General features: G+C 36.0%; 1 protein-coding gene across 1 annotated transcript in view; it reads left to right on the forward strand.

The window, feature by feature from the left end:
- The window catches only part of ADCY2 (adenylate cyclase 2), a 203498-nt gene that overhangs the window by 142834 nt on the left and 36608 nt on the right, over positions 1-24056 (forward strand). The window contains exons 11-15 of the mRNA XM_054284675.1: positions 83-126; positions 2423-2503; positions 6651-6720; positions 9052-9149; positions 14912-14996. Coding sequence (XP_054140650.1) covers positions 83-126; positions 2423-2503; positions 6651-6720; positions 9052-9149; positions 14912-14996 — 378 coding nt within the window. The remainder of the gene's footprint in view (positions 1-82; positions 127-2422; positions 2504-6650; positions 6721-9051; positions 9150-14911; positions 14997-24056) is intronic.

Below are 24056 nucleotides of genomic sequence, written 5' to 3' on the forward strand. Positions count from 1 at the left end.
GTCAACACTGTTTTAAAAGCAAATTAATATTTTTAAAGTCTAGTGTAATTAATAGGGTTCTTTTTGTTTGTTTGCTCTTTAGGATGTTCCCATGGGGCAATATCATTTTCAGCGTTGCAGAGAAAGGTAAGTCAATCTTAAAAAATTACTTATTCATAGAAAATAATTTCTAAGTCATTCATATAAGTAGACAGACATTGGTATGCTTTCAAATATTGAGGGCCATTGCTCACATAGACTGTTTTTATGTAAGTGCTGATACCTCTTACATAAAGAAGGGCTGTGGAAACAGATTTGGCAGACATCTTTCTTATGAATTGCAAATCCACTTCCTGATAATAAATAGCTTTATTCTGAGTTGGTATGTTGGGGACCCACTACAAACCAGATACTCTACCAGTGAGAAGAAAATTATACACAGGAAAATTGGGATGGAGCCAAGAGAGGGGGAAGATGGAAAGGGCTGTCAAAATTTTTTCTTACAATAGCTAATAATATGTACTAAAAGAGACATTTTGTGTGTTTGTTTAATTGCTTTGTTTTTGTATTGTAGTTTATTATTTTAAAACCTTTAGTGTGTTTGCAGTAGTAGATATTCAAAAGGTATTTTGTGGTCTTGTATAGTGCTCCTGCTACACAAAATGTTTGCAAGATCACAATAGCTTTAAGTTTTCCTGGTGCTGCTTGGTACGTTGATGACTAGGGCAAGATGGTGATATCATCAATACTGTGAAGTCATTTAAATGGACCTCCTAAAATTTGAATTGTTATTGTCTCTGTTTACTATGCAATTATCTAAAATATTGTAAGCTCCAGAAGATGAGCAAGTTTTGACTGAACATGCATGATATTAATAAGAAGAGTCTTAATTCTAAAACTGCACATTTATATTTGGACAGTATGTCCAAAGACTTTCTATCAGTCAATGAAAGACCATTGGACTGTGACAATTTGGAAATAATTCAGTTCTGAGGTGTTCTTGCTTTTGTGTTTCTAAACACTACTCCGGAAGAGACTTGGCGCAAAAAATGTGTCTTGATACCATAACATGGAAGGAATTTCTTCCATTACTGGTGTCTAATGTCCATAGTGAGGCAGACATGTAACTAGGATTCTAGATAAGCTAGTTAATCATTCTCACAGGATAGAGCTGCAGTGATCATAAGCACTTTAAAAATCAGTATTTTATTAGAATATGCAAATGTAGGGTTTGAAGCTTGACTGTAGGCTTCTGTTTGTGAGAGTCTTAGCTCTTATTCATTACACAATAGTCTTATGTTGTTAAGGACCTGCCAAGAGGATTAACTGTGATTTGACAATGTCTCCTCATCTGTCTATGCATTTCTCTTGGGTTGTTTCTGTGATTGATTTCTGTGAAAAACAAGTTTTAAGCACTTTCTTACCTAAATTCACTAGCATTGAATAGGCATGAAATCACTTGTGTAATTTTTTAAAGTTTCTGTAGGTCCACTAATACAATTGCTGTATTAATTTGAAACTTACAACAGGTTATCAGTTTTAGAGAAATAATCCAAAAACTTGATATTGAGTTTTTGACTGGATTCAGTTTGTATGTTAAGAATATTTTGGTGAGGAAAGAGTCAAATTTCAGATCTGACTAATGACATCTTAGGAAAAAACTGGGTTTAAGTGAGCAGTGAATTTCAGTTTTCAAATACAGACATCACCATCAATATTTGAGATATATCATTTTCAAGGAAAGGACAACTACTGAAAGGATTGATGATTGCAGGAATTTCTGTTAGCAAAGGTAAACCCATTGTGATGATCCTCTGTTGGGTTCATGCTGAGTCCAGTCAAATGTAAAGAACCTTTTTTTATTGCAGATGAGTTACAAGGCTCATAAATGGAGTAATATCATGTGTACTTGAAACTAATTTCAGTCCAGTGCTCAGTTTTCTTATTAAGAAGAGTAAAGTGCTTCCAAGAAAAGAAGAGTTGGCAGGATTTTGTTAGGGTGATACCTATTATGCCTCAGTACATTAATACATTGTGCTCATCATACAATTCTGACAAGGTTTTTTAAGAAAAAAAACCTGCAAGAAACAGGAATGAATGCTTTATGAATTTGAGCATATTCCCATTCTTTTTCATGAATTCATAAGACTGTGGAAGACTTTCCTTTGACCAGAATTTCTTGAGCTCTCTTGGCTTTTTATGAAATATTTTCTTGTGTTTGTATTTAAGTGCTCCCTAATAGCGAAACTCTAGATTTGTGAGAGTGTGTGTGTTTGTGCGTGAGACTGTGGCTTATGATGATTTCTTAAGAGCTTATTAAGAGGGTCATTTTGCCTCATGCCTATAGTTGCTATTGCAGTATAAATGTTAAAAATTGATGATAAACTCACAAGTTTATGATAGCTGTTGTTTTTGATGTAACTTCCCACATTTTTCATTTCAGAACAAAATCACAGAAAAGAAGATTTGAGGAAGAACTGAATGAGAGGATGATCCAAGCCATTGATGGAATCAATGCCCAAAAGTATGGCTTTATCCTCTATCCTTTGTTGTCTTTGTCCATTCCAACTTTGACATAAAACTGCAACAGAGGACAGTGTTTAATATTTTTTGCTCCCACATGCACACCAAGTCTGAAAACAGTAAAGATGTTACTAATACGGGTGTAGGAAGCCCTGCACATTTTGAAGATAGGCTGTAAAGTGACATTTTCTGCTATATGAGATAAGACACTGCCTGTGAATCATGGTGTGACTGAGGCATTGACTTGTCTTGATCTTCCTGGCAGAGCGAGTTTGCTCTGTAAGTGTTTGTCTGTAGGCTCATGGCTGTGGCACTACAGATTTATCTTACCTGGGGGCAGAGGAGTAAGACACAAGAAATGACTGGCTCAGTCAGAATGATTTTCACATCATTCTGATGTGAAAATTGATGCTTCCTAATTGTCACAGAAACAATTCCTCAGGATTAGAAACTTTCCCTAAAACATAGTTTAATGTCTCTCAGTTAGTTGCTTGGTTTCTTAGGGAAGGTTAATCTTGATGGCATGTTGGACTTGCTGGGTGAAACAACCTGCCATGTATTTTTTTCCATGTCCTAAGCAGAGCTGGCGGCAGTATGAAGTTTTCTCTTTCCTGGTGAATAGATAAGGCTAGAAAGAAATCAATTCCAGTCCAAAATAAGTGTTCAAGCTTGTTATATTTCTCTAATGAAATAAGGGAATTGCCATTCGAAAGTGTGGACAATAATTGTGATGAATTACATGTTTCCCCCTCACTTCTGTTACTCAGCTGAGTATCACACCTAATTATTAAATGTTCCTATGTCACGCTTTGGTTTTTTTCATCTTTTAGTCCTATTAAATGGTACTTGGATTTAGGAAAATTTTTTCAGCAATTAGAGGAGTGTTGATATTTATATGTCATAAAGAGAACACAGTGAAATAGGGTAGGTAATATGTTAAGCAAAGCCTTTTGATTGTACTAGACTTGCCTAAAACAGATATATAAATTTTGGCAGACTTTTTATGTCTTTAGGTATAGTCGCTCTGATAAAAATATTTCAAAAATGATATTTTGATGTCAAAAGTAAAGCATCTGTATAAAGGCATTAAAATATTGGTGTGACCCTATTGTATGTTGTTTTATCTCAGACAATCCCCGTCTTATCTAATTAGCACATAAAATTCAGAGAAACTTGGGGGAAAAAAAAAGGTTTCTGAAAAAGTTTCATTGCATCTTGTGAATTACATAGGAAACTGCAGAAAGATAAGAAATGATCTGATATATCAGAAAGTCTGAATGTCACCTTCCAAAACTAAATTCTCCACCTAGCTCTGTATTCATTTGCTGAATGAATCTCTTAAAAGCTATGATTCAATTCATTAATACTCAGGGATAAGTTATGAAAAGTGCTGATTCCTCAAATGTCAAGGTAATTCAATAATACTTTAACTCTGTGAAGTGTAAGTGCACACAAAAAGATAAATAAAATACTTCCTACATTTAGGACACAAAGCCAATCACATTTTTGTTTTATTTATTATTGTGCATATTTTTGGGCTTCAATTTTTCATCTGTAAAATGAAAGTAACATTATTAGCTAGACTGAATAATTGGTTGAAACTAAACAAAAGGTTTTGTGAATCAAGGAGAAATTTTAAGAAAGTCTATGAGAAAATTGGCATTTCTAAATTTTTTAAGTGTAACATTTGGATTGTATGACGAATAGGTCTATGACTGAATAAAGAAAATTTAAAAAACATTCCAAGAGCGAGTGAAGAACAAAGAGCTTCTGTGCCTTAGCCATTAGGGTGTAACATCACATGGGCTTCTCCATGGGCTTCTTTTCCCTGTATCTTGAACAAAGCACTCCTGGCTCCAAGTGCCTGTTCTGCACAAGCTGGGGATGAGCAGCCCTAGCTAAGCCATCCCAAGCCTTGGTGCTTAGGGAACTCCTGTAGGACATGAGATGGAGGGATGGCCATCTGCCAGCTAAAAATGCACCTACAGAGGGCTAAATATATGTACCCCCCCAGAGGGGGCTGAAGTAAAGCCAGTTGGTCTTTGGTGAGCAGATTGCTGTGTTAAAGGGACACACTCTCTTTGCTCTTTTTTTCCTTAAGTCGCAGTGCTGCTATGTTTTGTGTATAATTCCTTGCTGTACATTGTCAAACAGTACAAGCCCTATGAAACCACATACCTCGTGGATACAGACAGAATTCAGATGTCTGTCTGTGTTGTTCCTGGAATTGCAAAAGAATTTAAGCCAAACTTTGGTACCTAGTTTCTCAAGAGACATGTCCTCATGTACTTGCAAACACGTTGGCAATTTCCAGACCCATTAGGGAGTCAGGTCGAAGGCAGAATTTTTTAGCCCTTGTGTCTGTGCCAAAGGTGTGTGACTTTGTGCTTCCTCTTCTGAACTCAGTCTCCACTTCCATTTGTGTTGTGCTGTTTCCCTCTGACCTCTCAGTGTCTCCAATGTAAAACCAGTACAGGTTTTATTGTGAACTTTTAAGAACTAAAAGCCTCTGAAAACGTGAGCTTGTGATGTGGACTATGAGGCAGCACATGCTCTAAATGGCACTCCTGACTTCACATGCCATCAAGTGTGTAACCAAATTGGGCCCTTGGGAGTAGATCTGCAGAGAGAACTTTTTAGCAATGTGCTGATGGTAATTAAATCAATCAACCTGTCAGATACCATTAGAAAAAACAGGAAATTTGTTAACTATTTGGGGAAGAGGGTTACTTCTTGTTTAATTTTTGTAACTAAATGGAAAAAAACTTTCATTTTCACAATTTATCAAAAATATTCTGCAAACTGAATGTTTTCTCCAGTATATTACAGCTGAACTTAAACAAAATCATGTTTTTTGTACACCAGCCTTTCAGTTCTCTTTCTTCTCAGAATCCTAACTGTGATCATATAGATGGGAACCGCTGCAGAGGAAAAAGGGAAATATATTTTTGAATTAAGCATTCTGAGAACTGAATATGTTTACAGACCCTTTTTTTTTTAATGCAACTGATTGCACAGGAACAGGGATGGTCTCCCAGGCAAGGAAACAAATATTTTCCATTTCACAAATTAAAGCTAATAGCTTACACTGCACTCTGTCCACTCCTGTTCCCCAGGACTTTAATTTAGGTTATGTTCCACTGTGGTTCACTGCTGCTACTTATTTGCATTATAGACTGTCAGTTGAGACATTCCCTTTTATTTAGGAGGCATTAGCTACACTACTAGTTTAGAGCCTAATTTAAAGTTATTGCAGGAAATGTTGGGAAAAAATCTCGGTCCCTGCTACTATTGTTCAAGCTCAAGTACTGCATGTCCACAGAACTATTCTGTTTAATTAATTTTTTGTTTTCAAATTTGTGTTGTGCCTTTGAGGTAAAAGCACCCAAACGCTCTTGACATTTAAATATTCTATATCTTTTCAAGTGTCTGTTAAAATAAATGTAGACTTTCTTATTAGAACATCTCATTTTGTAAAAGTTATGTCAAGCTTTTATCCAGGTTCACTTAGTTTAAAATAGGTTTGTCATTTCAATGCAAGTATTTATGCTATTTCTCATGTTAAAGCAGGGAAGAAGGTTTTATAATCAAGAAGAAGATTGAAATTTATCTCTATAGTACAGAGCTGTGCTCAAGAGACAGAAACAGTTCAAAGACAAAATCCCTCCACCTCTTTTAATAATTTTTGTTACATTTTTGTTTGCAATAGGAGTTTGTGAAATGTAGCTTACCTACCCACCACTCCTGCATATTGTAGCACTGCCTTTCCTAAAGGTGACTTGTCAAGGCCTGTTTTTGTCTCAGGTCCTCCTCTGTCCACTGGATACACTACAGTATTTGGGGCATGATTGGAATATCACTGTTAGAGTTCCATCATATAAATCTCTCAGTCCATTCTCCTTAGGTATGATCAACAGAAAAACAATTATTCATTTGAGCTTTTTTCATAGGTACCTTAGCAATAGAAGCCAAAAAGGAGAGGGGATTTTCAGTTTCCACTTTACTGACAGTGAAATTCACCATATACACTGCAATACGTGAACTTGCTTAATTCCAAGTTATTTTCTTATTTTGCTGCATTTCAGTATTAGAAAAGGACAAGACCGCTTTCTTCTTATGTCAGTGATAATGTTCCTTCTCTTTTCTAGGCAGTGGCTTAAATCTGAAGACATTCAAAGGATATCACTTCTTTTCTATAATAAGACTCTGGAAAAAGAAGTAAGTTATTTTCAATGAGTTCAGTAAGTCAGGCCATTTCATTGTTTTATGGCCCTGTGGACCTTGAGTGTATTTCTACTCACTGACAGCTTCAGCAGGAAGACTGGGGAGTTGCCTCTTTCTGCTTTCTCATGAGCAGCTGATGGCAGCTGATGGCTGAACAGCTATGCTTTCCTTTGGGGAAGTAAGAGGTAGGTGGGACCACAACTGGCTGTGTAAATTGGTGAATTTGATGAGAAGGGGCTAGAGGAAGTATTGCCCTGCTGTGCTCACACTGTCCAGCAAGTATCCTCTGTGTCCCATGTGGTGGCTGAATACCTACTCTGTTATTTTTGTAGATATCTTTCCGTTCAAAGCATCCAAAAGGATTTTCAGATTCTTTCACAGCTCAGCAGAATAGTTGTTGTGGCCATCTGACAAAGGCATGTGTTGCTTGGCAGTGCATTAGGGTGGAAACGGTTTCAAGGCTCCTTGAGCCTGTTTTGAAGACTTCCTAAGAGAGAAGAAGTAAGACCTGGTGTGGTCTCATCCTTAGTGTTTGGGGGTTCACTGACTAAAACAAAGCTGTGCCTGGCAGCACATGAGATTTTAATGTGGTTCTTACTAACCAATGAATTCTGAAAGAGAAATTGAGGGAAATGCATTATTATGTGTACTTTAGACAATGACTTGGGAGAAAATTTGGGAGCTAAGTTATTTGGCTGAATCAATCCTCCCAGTAGAAGTCCAATATCTTGATGTAGAATGCTGTGGAATGGCAAAGAGCTAATTTTTATTTTTGGATCCATCTTTTTAATATCTTTTTTTTTTTTCACCTTTTAATGACTCACGAGTCCAATCTTGGCTTTAAGGAACTTAGTGAGAAGTCTGCTTTTGATTTAAACAGAAGCTTTTCTGGCCCTATGGACCTGAAAGTACAGAAAAATAATAAAGCAAAACAATTGTTTAACCTAAGGAGTGAATTGGCTGCCTTCATTAGGAAATGCCTGGAGAAGTGTGAAACACTGAAACAAATTTAAAAGTAGATTGGAATTCTGTGATATTTTAATAGCAGCTCAAGATTAAAAATTGTTGAACAGGACCACTACAAACATACTCGACAGGTGGAAGCGCAGAACTTGCTGCAGAGGTACCCATCAAGCAAAGACATATTTGTGCCTTGTAATCCAGTTAGATAAGTGACAAGAATTGATTTTAATTTTTCATACAATTCAAAAGTAAAAAAAGCTGTTGTGTTACCGAAGTGAGTTTCTACATGTTCGTGTAAAGTTTGGTGCACTGGTTTCATAGGCAGAACTTGGAATTAAGCACAGAGACACAGCTGTGTGTTTGCAGTTGGAAGGCACAGCTCATGCAGTTTCCATTTTCTGAAGTTTGCATCTCCAGCACTTTGTGAAAATAATCTTTGGTAATTTTTTCTTAGTAATCTTGAACTTTTATCTTTTGAAAAGAAAAAAACCAAAGCAACCTAGTATAGAGTAAGTAACTTTAATAGCTACTTAGATCATTTCCCTTTGAGTACTTAATTGGTTTCAACCTAGATATATCTATCTCAAATAGCAGAGCAACTCTGATAAATATTTCATTGCTTAATTCTCATGTCTCTAGACAGACTAATTAGAGATAAATAGATTTTTCTCATGACAAAACAGATCAAATTAACTCTCTCCTAAGAATATCAAGTGTTTAGTAGTAACATAACATTAGTAGTGGACATATAAAGCCTTTTAACAAAGATATAAAATAATTGAAGTAATAATATAGGTTCAGTAAATATCAGTGTGCTTCCTAGGTATGCTCTGTAGCACAGCTTACACTTTGCTACTTTTTGTGCTCAGAAGTTTCCTGTCTAAATTAATATGGCATTTTTTGTAACTGTTTCAGCCCATTCAGTATTTATCAATAATCGAAAATCAGTTTGAGGAATTAATCACAAAGAATTTTGGAATCTGAAGAATGCTCGGTCATTCCTAAAAATATTTTAACTTATGTTTAAACTTTTTCATTTTGGTGGGTTTGGGTTTTTTTTTCTGGGAGGGGAATTTTTTTGTTAATTAAAGTTTTTATATTGAGTTTGGGATATTGAGTTCAGTGGAGGAACAAGGCAAAACCATTTGACATGACTATTCTTCTATAAGCAAAAGTATTAATTCTATGTCTGATAATCCCTAACCCTGTGTGAGTGGATGTGAAGTCACTGAAGAACAGGAAATTTACTGTTTCTAAGAACTGTCTATACATATGTGCATCTTTAAGCTGAAAATTCAGTTGGGTGCTGTTTTATCTGCTTTGGCAATTGTGTTTTTAACTTTTGCTTTTATTTTCTTTTAGTATCGAGCAACTACTCTGCCTGCATTCAAGTACTATGTGACTTGTGCCTGTCTCATATTCTTCTGCATTTTTGTTGTACAGATTCTGGTATTGCCAAAGTAAGTGATATTTAATGTATACTTGTTCTTATATATATTTGCTCATTAGTGTAGAAAAAAGAAATATAAGTAAAAAAAATTGGAATTGTTAGTTTGCATATGTCAGTTCATGGAAATTAAGCTGAACAGAAAAGACGGGGGATTTCAGCCAATTTTCAAAGTTAGGCTTCTTTCTAATTTTAAACACTGTTGATAGTGTTATGCCAAACGTTAGTAAAATTTCTTCATTCCTTTTAGTTTCTCTCATTGCATTTAAGAATACGTGTGACAGTTGGACATTAGAGTGAGACAAAATGGATTACAGGCTTGGCACTGTGATAAATCACTGTATTTAACTTATGACTATGATAATACTGCTATACAGAGTATGAAAACAGAGCATTAATAACCATAATGGGTACATTTATAAAATTAATTTTGGAATAATAAAATCCATTTCTGGAATAAATCTTTTTATCGGAATTTATGCATTATAAGATGATTTATATTTGTACTTTTTGTCAAAAGGCTGAAAAGTGGAAGACAATTCCAATATAGGATGTTTTATTAGACTTCTGAAAAAATAAATTTTGTGGCTGGTTGTTTACACAGTGAAAAGTTGGTTTTGTTTTATAGCAATTGTTTCTAAAGCAAACACTTCACATTCCCTGTCATATAGTAATTCTTAACTCATAGTCCTTTCTCCTGTAGAGTACTTTCAAGATTATTATTTATAACCACCGTTGTGTGATTGGTCTTGTTCTGTAGTATTTACTCACATTTTAGTTCAAAGCCAGAAGGAAGTGCTAGGAAATTATAAATTGACTTTCTATAGTGCAGGCATATAACATGTATAAAGTTTTATGGACTTCTATTCAGATGTTACATCAGCAGTTTCCCTGCAAATTTCTCAAATGGAGGCACAAAGCAAGGGACACTATTCCAAGAATTCAGCAGTATCCTGTACACGTTTGAGTGTGACTTTGGGCATTATTAAAAATATGAAATTAAGACATGGTAAATTTTATTTTACAAGCTCATACTGTATTTTGATAAGTAAAATAATTAGTTTAGGAAAACTCATGTTTTGCCACATCCCAAAAGCCAAAAGTGGATCTAACTGCTCCCAGCTGGCAGTATGATTTTTTTGTTTTTATTTTAGTAATAAAAATTAATCTAGATTTATCATCTCTCTTACATGTGGTCAGGCATTCATTTTGCTCTATCCTTACTATGTTGCTTAAACTAATTCTTTATTTCATGAAAATCGATCAGAATATCACTGAAATCTAGGGAGCTGTATTCAGCTAAGGAAAATATCCTCCAACTTGCTGGTATTTCTGACATTTCTAACATCAGAGCAAAAGACACTTATAAATGCTTTGTCATTTTCATTACCAAAATGTTATGTCTTATGATCCTTTTATAGGCCTGCATATCAAACTGTAAAAGCAAAAGTGTAAAATCAGGTATTACTAACATTAATTGTATTCAGCTTCAGGTGGTCTGTGGATTATTTTAATAGATGCAAAAATGGAACCCAGAAAGGCAAGGTATTATACAGTCACCTGCATCTTTTCTAGAAAATTAGGAGCATTGCAAGTTAAAAACAACAAAAGCTGAAAAACCACCAATGTATGTAGTCATCACAAATGCAACTTAAATCGAACATACTCTGATGCTGCAAATGTTATTTCCTTCTAAAATTCTACCTACCCTTTTTGTTTTCTTCCAAAAGTTCTCCAGGATTTTTCAATGGTGTTCTAATGAAGACAGGGAGATGAACTAAATCTGTCACTGGGTTCTATTGATTCACGATTCCATTAACCTGGTTTTGCAGTAGTGTAAAATCATTGATTTCTGTGCAGGCACACAGTCTGCTACTTGAAAGTAGATTTGGAGATATTTGATGATGGATAACATCCAGCAAGTTGCAAGTATTAAGTAATATTTTCAAGATCACCAGATATTTTTTTCAAGGCTGGAAAAATTTATTAATGTCTTAATTTTCTTGGGGTTAGTAAAGTGATGTGCTGCTTTTTAATAATAAGCTTTACACAAAGTGATAATTATAAATTTAATCAAGAAAACAATATCTTGGGGTGAAATATATGATGAGGAGTAGGTCTTCATTAGCATTAAATGAAAGAAAAATCTTTATCATTACGTTTCCTTGGAACAGGCCTGTGGTAGCTCTCTAGAATTCTTGGCTTACCAGGTGAGACAAGTATGCCTATTAATTCACAGCAACCCTACACTCTATTTAAGCAAACAGAATTTGTACTAGCATGGAATTGGTAGTGTTGGTTGTTTGAAATACAGATTGGTGAATTGATCAAAGTATATTTCTGTTGAACAGGAGGTACTTCTTGTAGTATTCAAGTAAAGGATTGTATTTAGGCTACATTCAAGATTCTTCCCAAGTCGTCACTCTCTGAGGCCATTGTGTTCAAAAACTGTGTCCTTTGTTCCTGAGTCATGCCAAACTAACAGTCATGGTCAGAAGGCCTTCACATTGCATCTTTGATCAGGCACAACTGAATTTCTTCATAGGAGAGGGAGTACTCAGAAAGTTTGTCCGAAAGCAGGCATGGAAGATATAAGATGGTATAAGTGAAAGGAAAGCATTATTACTAACTCTTTTTCTGCTGTATTAAAACAAACAAACACCAACAATTCAAGTGGAATTATAAAACTGAACTGATATTGTTTTAACGTTGAAACTACCACACAGTTTCCATAGATATTGAATCTTTTGATGGCTTAGTGAAAATATCAATGCCTTTAAGAAATAAATAGCTACTTTTAGATACCAAAGAAGTCTGAATTCAGTATTGGCTTGTATAATTGTCAGTTGCAGTGACTTCATTGATTTTATCACCTCAAGAGAATTTACAGTCCTGTCATTCAGAACGTGGATAACAATTATCTACGTTATTGTAGATACAATAACATATTGTCACAATACGTTACAATACAATACGTTATTGTACAATAACATATTGTATCATTTCCATACATTTATGGAAATCCTCTGCATTAAAAAATATTTGCCAAAAGTCACACATTTTCCTAAAAGTTACAAAATTGTAGGAAAAGACCACATTCTTTTCTGCATTTTTCAATATCTTTCTGCATTTTTCAATATCTTTATCTTCACCAATAAATTTCTGGTTTTCAGTTAAATAGTTACTGAGATGTACATAAATATAATTTTTTTTCCAATCTTGTACCACGGATAAAAATGAATTGTCCAAAGCAGATATTTCCTAATGAAATCAGAAAAATGCTAGTTTAGCAAAGATCATAAATTATTTTGACATGGAACTACCTGAAGCTTGAAAAGTTCTCATATTGTTGCCTCACTTTTAAACTGCCTCTCTGTAGCTGATAGTCAAGGGTTATCCTGTTTGGGTTTCTGGTGGGGGACTGTAGCAGAGAGCAGAATGAGGCCATTCCTTGAAGCATAGAAGGGACAGGTAAAAACTTACCTGGCTGAGGCAATTTCAGGTGCTCCTCTGACTAAATATTTTGCCCAAATATGTCAATGCAAGCATTTGTTAACTCTACATAACAAAAATAAGGTTAGTTTACTGTAAAGAATTGTACTGGTTTTGTAATGTTTCAGTGATAAAAAAGAAATCATATTATGGCTTTCCTATGGTCATTGCCTCAAATGAGACTTGTTTATGGTGACACTTAATTTTTAGCATTTTGCTTCTCTTCATAGCATTTTCAGCCCACTTCTTTCCTTCTAGGAGCAGCATGAAACTGTTGTGTCTTAGCTTAAGTGAAATAGAAGTCTTGCTGTTCCCAGAAAAGAACAGAGTGTGGGGAGCAAAAATGCTATAGGGGTTTTGCTCTGTTTTCACCACTCAAATCTGGATTCTAAGATACCACTTTTTATTACCTTCAGTCTTTTTCTCTTTGTCCTGTTCACCTTGCTGTGTAATTCTTGTACTCCCTCAATAACATCATTGATTATGTGAAGCTGCTACAAAGACCTTTTGTTCTTGCCTGTTGCCCGGGAGATTAAGTACTCTTTGCATAAGCTCTCTTTATGCCATGTTAATTTTATTTCCTTTGCTCTCCAGTTTCTCAAACATCTTCATTTCTTCTGCTAAAAGGATGCACTCCAAACTTGACTGATAAGGCTATTCTTGTGTTGAGCCATTTTTTAAGATGTGGAGGCCCCTTTCTTCTATTCTTCATATCAAAGAATGAATAGTTATATTTTGAAATGCAGGAAAGGTTCTTTGAATGTTAATTAAGGACATATAAGATTGGAAGTGTTTATGCATATGTAAAAAATAAGCCTGTTTCTTTCCTAACTGGTTCTGGTTTTAGTTTCCTAGTTGGTTTTATTCCCTCTTTTCTTTCATCTCTTCTGGTGCTTATGAGATTTTTCATTTCCTAAGAGTAGAATACTAGTTTTAATACTCTGATTACTGCTTACTGTCTCAGTCTCAATGAGAAAATCTTGGAGAACATGTATTCATAAACAATAATGATCTTCAAATGACTTTTTAAAGAAATATTATTTCATGATTAATATGTTATGAATTCCCAGTCATTTGTTTTTCATCATCTGTGCTGATGCAGCCTAAAATCTGATGATTAATTCTTAATATATAACAAGTTCTCTGAATGTTTGGAAGGGAAGCTCATCAATTACTCTCCAAAATGCTTTTCATGACACCAGATTGGTTGGTGATATTAATGCTTTTTTGTTCTTTCCTGAAAATATTTTGTATAACACTATTGTTAAAACAGATCAAAGTGTTTCTTAATATTTCTGGCATATAATGTCTGATAAGGTAAGATGTTTGCTGAGGCTCCAAGGAGTTGAGAAATATTTTTTAATTCTGTAAAAGTGTCAAATATGGGGTTAAACCTGAAAGCAGGTACTCAGGTGAGGGACTTCATGACTGCATCTAGGCCCCATGCCTAAACAAGCTCTGTTACAGAGCTTCTGGTCTTCTCTTGGCATTCATTAAACATAATTAGGTTCCACTGGATCTTTCCCTAGGCAGATGTGCTGAGAAGCTCTTACATGGTGCCTGGTGGAGCAATTATGCTCTGCTGTGGAATTCCTATAGAGAGATTTCCACATTTGCAGAACAAATGAATGAAGGAATGAATGAAGGAGTGCACAGATTGTTACTGAATCCCTGTTTACTGAGTATCCAGGGATGCTGCTTTGGCTAGACCTTCCTATTTATAACACACAAGAAAAGGATGAATGGTAGCACTGAGTAAGGGTGATCAGCATCACAGCTTCTGCTGCAAGACACTGAAAATGAACATCACTGACCTGTGCAGTTTTCTGCCTTTGAGGGGTGAATGTACACCACCAGCAAGTTTATTTTGTATGTCTATTAGGCTCTATTATTATTATAAAATCAATGACAAAAAACTAAAGCAGCAAGGATCATCTTTAATGCAGGCTTCCTTAAGTTAAAACAAAACAAGGCATTGCTTCTCCTAATGTACTCTGTTGTTATACATGTGGAAGTTATTAGCTTCTCATGTTAATAACTTTGCAAGTCAGAGGTAATTTAATTCAAGCATTCCTGAATTGAGAAAATGGCAATACAGAAATGCCAAAATGGGGAAATGCCTGCCATTAGAGTGAGGGTTTGAATTGGTTTTCCATGGTATTGGTGTTTGGAAGTTGCAACTTGCACATAGTACTTTTTCATATCATCAGTATTATAGACAAAGAAATGTCAAATTAGAAATGTGTAACCAAGAAATTAATACCTGTTTTCCTTTTCTTCTAGAACATCTATTCTTGGAATTTCATTTGGAGCTGCATTTCTCTTTCTTTCCTTCATTTTGTTTATCTGTTTTGCTGGACAGCTTTTGGTAGGTATTCAAGGAAATCTAATGCATTAGTTAATGGTTTCTTTGAAATAACATGTTCTGATTCTGCCAAGTCACTCTGCCTTTGCAGATACCAGTTAAAGGAAGAAGGATTTGCATGCTCAGGCTTCTGTGGGCATTGTTTTTTCCATGTTGGTTTTCTGTAAAATGTCCTGATTTATCTGAAAAACAGAAAATGCCAATGCAGTAATTGTCTGTATTGACACTAATATTCTTTTTCTCATATGAAACTGGATCATCTGAGAGGTTTTCATTATTGTTTGATAGATTGCCTTTTTAAAATTTTTTTTGCTATTGTGCTTACAGGAGGTGACTCATCTTATGATTGCTTTAATTTGCAGGACTGTGTATTTGTTTAAGCATTGTATAAGACCATTTTCTGAGTTTAAAGAATATTTCACCATAACAATTTAATTTGAAATATAAAAATGTTTTAGTAAATTTCCAGTTTTGTCACTGAGTGTTCCAGGTGTTTTATAATACCTACAAGTGTATGTAATATTAAGCTGAATTTAAGAATTTAATTCACTACTTGAGCAAACCATTTTGCCTTTCAGCATGTCTCTCCTTTCAGTTCTCAAATAGATCCAACATAGAACTCCATTTATAAGGATAAGGAGTTTCAGGATTTGTAACAAAGTGAATGCTGTCTGCATATGGCATCCCCACTTCTCCTTCTCTGTCTTTGCAAAAGTTCACATAGAGAAAACTGGAAGATCTTTATAAAAAAGCACATGGAAAAGACAATTACTTCAGTATGCAGTAAAACAGTATGACAAGGTAGTTAAAGAAAAAAAACAGAGGAAGCAGGTTTTTATAATTTGTCTCTCTTATGAGGCTTGTAATTAACCAGGGCATTTTAAAAATAAAATATAATTATTATACATTTCAGTTACCTTTCCATTAAGTTAGGGACGCTGCCACTGCTCAGGAATTAATCTGAAATATAGTGCAACGATATTCTTAAATATTTTTAATCATTAGAGTGAGGTCTTAGAGGTATTGCTATTACTTAACAGCAAAAATTAGTTCCCATGTAATACTTGACTTCTCTTTGTTATTGACAGTAAACTGAGAGTAAAATGATGAAGTTAGAGTACTACTCTTGAATAAGCAAATTTTAAAAAAATCTTTCAAGGAAAAGCCAGCCTTTTCATGTAGGAAAAAGAGGTGCTAATGAAATCAAGAAGTGCTGGCAAATACATTCTCCTGAGGCTTTTATTCATAGTATTACTTAGGAGAAATACAAATACATTTTTCTGCATTTAAAGGGATGGCTAAGAAATATTCCAAGTCAGAGCTGTAGATTTGTGCCATTTGAGTTATATCTTACACCTATTTTCAATGCCTTTTTGCCCACATCACATAAGTATTGTAAACACTGTAAATAGAAATGGAGACCTATCATTTCATTTCTGATGACTTTCCAGTTGTCATATTCTAACATAACCAACTTGAAGAGGAGTTATTTATGTCCATGTCTTTGTGAGTTCACCTGCTCTAATACAGAAACTATGCTGCTAAGAAGATTTTAGAAAGTTATGACCATAGTTGATGCAGTGTTGTCTTTTTTCGTGTGCATGGATGTAGTTCTTAAGGTGACAAGAACCTAGGTCTTCTCCACGAGGTGGGAAACAGCTAACAGAAAAAGCAATAGGTTTGCCTTTCCCTTGTTCTCTCCCTAAGATTTCTTCCTTTGTGTCAAAATCCAAGCATTGTTTTGCAGCTTTAACCACAGTGACACCCTATGTTATATTTTGGTAGCATATTTATTGCACTATCTGACCCATCACTGTAAATGGTTTTGTTTTAAAAGAAAAAGTCTAAAATTTCAAAGAAACTAATAGTGATATCTGAATTTTCACACAACAGTGCCACTGTTAACAGTAATCAGGCTTTATCATCCTAAGGCTGAATAGGTTTGGGTTTGTTTGGGGTTTTTCACTCCTCTTTTTCTAAAGAGATACATTTTGCATTCCTTTATAGTAGGCATGTAGTAAATGTAGACTTGCTTGCGTGTACATGCCCTTGCACACAATTACAGAGTTTAAAATCACCAAATATCTCTCATCTAAAAATGCACCAAAAAACCTGAGAATGTTTTGTGCCTGTCTGATCCTGAGAGATGAAATGGGGTGAGTTAGCTACAGGCCAGGCACTCAGCCAGCTCCTCACTCACTCTGCCTCACTCAGAAGGATGGGGTAGGAAAATACAATGAGAAAGCTCATGGCTTGAGGTAAGGCAGGGAGATCACTGACCAGTTATTTTCAGAGAAAATGCAGACTGAACTTGGGGATAATTGCTGACATTTATTGTCAATTAGGATAGATTGGTGTTGTAAGAAACAAAACCAAACATAAAGCCACACCATTACACCTCCCTTTCCCAAATTTACCTTCACTCCTCTGCTCTCTAGAGTCCTCTACCTTCTGTCAGCCAGTACAAGTAGGGGAGAGTGGTTGGTGCATAGACATTTCTCTCTGCTGCTCCTTCCTTTCCCAGTTCCACCCTGCTCAGTTTTAAGGACTCCACAGGCTGCAGTTCCTTCAGGAACATCAGCTGCTCCAGCACAGGTCTTCCATGAGCTGCAGTATGGTCATCTGCTCCAGCATGGAGTGCCTGCTCCTCCAGCCTTGGGGTTCCCTCTTCTGTTTCTCTTTTTGTGTTCCCTCCTCCTCCCTCTGCCCAACATTTTGGGCTCGTTCTTGCCCTGGTGTTCCCAAGGTGCCCAGCCAGGGTCAGGCCTCACCACCAACCTGAGCTCCAGAACTGCAGTAGCAATCAAATGTTTACAGGACTCTTACAAGATTTACAGAGTGGGACCCGAAATGCCAGTAGAGACAGCAAAATCCAAGTTCAGTTTAGGACACCTGGATATCATTGTTTTATATGTGCTTGTTTTAGTACTTTTGACACTTTGCACTCTCAGTCTTCACCTATTGCAAATGGCTGTAACCACCACAGAGTTAAGTCCCTCAAAAACCAACACTGAACAAATTTCTCTGTATGATTTTCGTTTCATTGGCAAAACAAAAAAACTCAATCCAGACTGTAATGCTAAAATTACTAGCTTTTATGGAATTTAATTGCAATATTGTAAGAATAGATTTATGCTCACTGTTTCACTCTGAGTTTATTAATTGATTCTGCTGCAGCGTAGCCCAGCTCAGTCTGGGGTGAAGTGATAATTCAGCCATTGGAGAAGAATAGGAATCTTTCCATCAAATGATGCAGCACCGTAGCACAAATAAGGAGGTTACAGACTTCCAGAGCCTTTCTTTGTGGCATCCCCTGCTGGTCTTGGGCAAACAGGCCAAGGGCAGGGATAGCTGACAGGTCTCACAGAAACAGTCATTTGCCCATAGGCATTAAACCTTGCTCAATCCTAGCTAAAATGGCATATAAATTCCATGAAAGGAATTTATATCGTCTATATTCTAATTATTTTTTGTGCCTATTAATTTTTTTATATGTTTTGGTTTTTTTGATAGTGACAGTATTCAGAGATACTCATAATCTTAAAGTGTATGAGTATTTTTGTCATAAATATAAATTTTATCTTATTTTTTCATATTTTAAATGTAGGCCTTTCTTTTTAATTAATTTTGAATATTTTCTTTGACTTTTCCTTGAAGAGTTTCTTTCCCAGATAGAGGGACAGAGGACAGTAATTGTCCTTTAGCTCATTTATTTTCTGTGTCTCTTCTCTTTATCTTCTTGAAGTACAGATGAGTTCATAGAATGCATGTGAAATGCCTCAGACCTGGTAAGTGTTAGATGTGTTTTACCTCCCGCTGTGTATGCAAGGAAGCAATCATCTGGTACCTAAATGATACCTTGGAAAATGTAATGCATTCAGTGGGAAAAAACCACACTAAGCATGCAGCAGAAAGATCTTTGAAGTAGCTGAGGTAGCTGACCAAAGAAGTATTAATCTCAAGCAGATGTTATTTATGTGTTGTTCTTTATGCACTGTCTCAAAAATCTGTTTGCATTACCTGGGACATACTTGCACTTAATTGATGTGACATTGTCTTTGTGCCAGTAACATTTTATTATTATGAATATTTTTTTGCATATATTTATACCTTGCAAACTTGACTACTTAACAGAGATGATAGAATTAATGTCGTCTCATTTGGACATGTTTATAGTCTCTCTTAGATGCCCAATTGAATAGTGGAATTAGAAGAACACACTACCAACAGAATAAACAGCAGAAAATAACTGGCTTCACAGTTGAGAAAGATGGTCTGATTTGAGGTTACTGAAGTCTCTGACAAAGGGCAGCCAGTACATGAGCCCTGTTCCTGCTAGAAGAGAGCACATTATTTACACCACATCACTGCATACAGAGTGTTCTTTACCTTTTTTTTGCAGGGGTTTGTATTTCATTCTAAAGTAATTGGCATTGGTACTTAGGTAGAGTCATAACTACAGTGTACACATAAGATATTTAAAAGCTCTGTAAGGAGAGGAATGTTAGCACCAGCACTACTTGGAAATTATTTTCAATCTGGAATTTTACCTTTGAAATAAGTGTCTTTTAATGCAGATATAGATGAAAGATCTAGGCCCTTTTGTTTCTTCAATAGTAAGGCTTTGCCTGTAAATGAAGATTAAAACAGGGATGTTTAGGCAAGGAAAACCTAAAGAGGCACTTTGGCACCTACAACAGGGTCCATGAAGGAGGGTCATCAATCCTAAAAGTCATTCTGATGAGTCTCTAGCAGAGGCAGTACAACAGCAAATCCATCACCACTTAGTTAAGTACCATGTTCAGACTTCAGGAATTGTTCTAAGTGTACCGATGCCATTAACAAAAATCCTTCTTCTTACTCAACTTCTTGAGTTACATGTTTACAACATTAGTTACATGATTGAAGCCAGCTGAAGAATTTCCTAACTTGGTGAAAGCCACATTCTTTATGTCTACTTTGCCAAAAATTCTCTTTTAATAATTCTTTAAATCTAACAATGCTGCCCTTTAGTGTTTTTGCCCATGATGAGATTGTAAGTTAATTTCAAATACCCAACTGTGCTTCCAAGTGTACAAACAAATTTTCCTATTATTATTAAAAAAGCAGGAAAGCAGAAAGCATCCAGATTGTTTTTAGTGGTCTGTACATGCATTACCTGAGAGCTGATACCTGTGATGTGCTAATACTGGAATATGGGCTCAGATCAGAGCTCCTGTTTTGTGAGATGGCTTTCGAATGGTAGAATCTCACTTGGAGATCAAGACTTGGCCAATGTAGAATGCAGCATTTGGAAATCCTTCCTCTAATTCAGTGCCCTGAGCATTGTTCTTAAAATGTCATTCAGGTTTGATTCTTCTCAAAGCTAGTGGTCCCTTAATATTTCCTGAGAAAAATTAAAACCTTGATGGGAGGGACTGAGAACATCTTAAAGTAGCAGATAACACAGTGATTGTATGTTTTCTTGAGTGAGGAAAGCAGCACAGGAAGTGCCAGGACTGAATTCTGACTGCCTAAAGGCATATTTGTATTTACTGTTAGATAGTCACTGTTGTTAGATATTTATGTATTATTAATTACCTATTATTAACAGACATTTAGAATAGAGACTCGACAAGGTAAAGGCTTTGTCAAGCCTCTATGGTGAGAAAATGATGCCTTAAGTTTTCATATTTTTCAGATTCTGCACTGCCTTAGTGTGTGACTCTGAACTTTATATCGCCTGTTAGCAAATTCTCTCCACAGTTTAGTTAGACAAAACAATCCTTTTCCACCCCAAGAACCAAGGAATTAGTCACAGCTTGGGGCACAGAAAGTGTAAACAATGGCAAATTGAGGAGATGGGACTTCATAACCTGAAGCTGTAATTAGATAATTAACCCCAGTATGTCAATGGACCAAAACTTATAAACCGATCATCCATCTCGGGTCCATCTTGGGAAGAGCTATGGCCAGGCTCTTGTACTGCCCAAGGTGTATCCTTTGAAGGTCTTTTAATAAATACCTACTTTATTCCTTCTTAACTCTGTCCAGCCTCTGTTCCAGGTCAGCCTGGAACACTGATGTGTTCTTTCCTTCGAATGACGCAGCTGAAGTGAACCACATGGGCATTTTAACATGACCTATTGTAAAGGATAATTAACACTGCAAAGTATGGTGGAATTAAAAACGCAATGCTGACTTTGGTTTTTGCTGTTATTTCTTTATTCAGGATTCTAGATTTTGTCCAGTCACTTGCATGAGGTAGAAGTTGAGTAGACTTTTCACCTGGATGCATTTTGTATGATTCAAAATTCGTGGCTTAGACTTACAGATACCACCATGAAATTAAAAATTTTGGTGTTAAAGTACTTGTTTTAGAAGTACTTTGGTCCTTTTTGTCAACATTAGGAGCATTAATAAGTATGTAAAGTAAAAGCTTGTGTCTGTATACCAAAATCCCCCTTCTCCAAGCTTAGGTGAATGTAATTTCTGTTAGCAAGTTCTAGGGGTTTGAACTTTGGTGTCTTCTTCAACTCTGAGAGAAAACAAGCATGTAAAAAATCTGAATTTTGTTTCTCTTGATTGCATTCTTTGAAGCATCAATATTGGTAAAGTATAGAGTTGTGTTTGAATGCAAAATGAAAAGAACAACAATAGAACTATAGAAAATCTGATTCACTGGCTTTCTGTAAATAAGAAGTTTTCAGTGAAGATGTTCCAACCTCAACTGGCATCTGAAGGAGAAGTGTGACAGCTCTTGAAACACTGTCTTTCATCTACAACATAGCTGTCACAATTAGTTCTCGCACCAGTTCCTTGATCCCACTCAGAAAGACAGCATTCATCTTATTAAATGCTGAAGTAGGTTTTTGTGTGTGGAAAGACAACATAGGATACATTTTTAATGTCCTGAATTTTCAAAATAAGTTATTACTCATTATCATGCTGTGCTGTCATATCAGATTTAACATGTTCAGATGAAAAGATAATACATTAGTCACCTCTCATACTACAAATACCTATTATTTCTAGTCAGAAAATGATAAATACTGAACCGTATTCTGCAAGCTCCACTTAGAATAAACACTGTGATACTCTCTAATGCTGCTGAGATCTGATGTTTTATCCTCCTTGCATGCTTTCAACAACTGATTCGTTCTTTAATCTCATTCTCCATTTTATTCAGAAAATTGCAAAGGAGACATAACACAATAAAAGTGTATGATGGAATCAGCAAAATAAACCTGCCTAAGTCTGCTTTTAAGAGTGGTTTTAATGATTAACCTCACCCCTCCAGTTCTGCTTCCAGGGATTTCCCAGATTTTCAGCAGTACTGAACTGCTGCAGAAGTACTACACACGGGCTGGATCTGGACTGCTCAAAAGTGAAATGAAGTTCAGCAAATCTGTTATTCACACAGAGAATTATTATTCAACAGTGTATTTTTTCATGTTTTCCAGGGAATATCTACTCAATGGCTTAAAAATTTTGGGGTATTTGTCACAAGTTTTCCTTTCAGGACTCTCACTGGCTTAACACATAAGGTGGGAAGGGCAGATGTGCGAAATAAACAGGGGTCTTTCCCCTCCAGAACTCAGAGCTGTGCATTAAACAGACTGTTAAGAAATACATCACTCTGTTGTGCTTCTGTTTGACAAGTGGAAAAAACTACCTAGAACTTAATTTTTAAAGTTTCACTCTTAACATAACTCACATTGTTCTTCTAGCTAGAGCCATCAGTGTCTTGTAATTTTAGGAAGAGCAATTGAAATAATCCCTCTTATTGATTAATCACATTGTCTGAATGATATATTGTTTCTTGAAATTTCTGTTGTTTTCCAGGCCTGTTCTAAGTGATAAAGTTCCTTTTTTTTGCCTTAATGATATCAGAAAAAAATTTTTGAAGAAGTGTAGAGAATCAGCCAAATAAGTTCCTCCTTGCTGAAATATATTAGCAGGGTCAGATGATATTGTTCAAAAATCTTGTAAGCAAAGAAAAATTGGAATTATTGCAAGGCATTTTAGTACAGAAGCTACATAAACCTGTACCTGTTTTCCAGACACTTTGAAAACAAAGGGAGTTCTCAGCAATACTTGCTGTTCTTAGCATGGCCATTGCTAAGTAGTCTCAGCAATTCAATACTATAATTTTTTTCAATTATTACTTTCAAATACAAATAAAGTTCAAATTTAACAATTGGAAGCACTAATGTTAAAGTAGAAAAGTTTGAAAAGTCACCATCAACTGATGCCGACATTCTTGCAGTTAGATGCTGGAGTTCAGCAGAGATTTTGTTCTGTGTGAAAGTTAGTTTTATCCTCAGAATTAAGATAACACAAACCATTAAGATAACACAAATTGTTTATGTGAGTAGAGAAAACTCAATTGACATTGTGCAGCGCTACTAAAACACGACACTAAAACACCTTTTTTCCAACATGGTTTTACATTTTTTACTGAGACGTAATTTTTAAAGTTTTGAAATTGAAAGTAAGGGCTGCTAGAGCTTGTTGGGCCCAGTGGAGGTCAGGAGCTGGGACGTGCTCCTTCCCAACCCACTGAAGCAAAATGTGATGGAATTCAATCCCAGGGAGGGGATCCTCCTGTCCCACTCCCTCTGAAGTCTGAGATGCCACCTGTAGTGAGGCTGGGCATGTGTTCCCAATAGGAAAATGGGCATATACCATACACCGAGGAGCAATCACAGAGATCCATGGACAGAACAGCTCTCCTACAGCACCCATGTAACAATGTGCAGCACCCATGTAAATGTGATCTACACTGATGGTCTCGTTCCTTCTTTCTGGAGGATCAGGTCTGATGGGATAGACACTTCCTGACTGCCATCATCCTCAGGCACACTTTCACTCGTGGGTCTGGCATGTGGAGTTTTAGTCAATACAATATCCATACCCAGGCTCTGCCCCCTTTGCAAAGTGACTAGTTCAACCCTTGGGTCTTTCCAAATTCAGATCTCCTGTTTGCCAACCAGTTCTGTTTGAATTTTGTTTGTGGTTGCGCACACACTCCCCCATACACCCTGTGGGTCTCCTCGGGGACTGGTCTGAGACAGCTCAGCT

The sequence above is a fragment of the Melozone crissalis genome, unplaced genomic scaffold, assembly GCF_028551555.1.
Source record: "Melozone crissalis strain CALT ecotype California unplaced genomic scaffold, PUWL_Pcris_2 ptg000042l_1, whole genome shotgun sequence".
Taxonomy (NCBI): domain Eukaryota; kingdom Metazoa; phylum Chordata; class Aves; order Passeriformes; family Passerellidae; genus Melozone; species Melozone crissalis.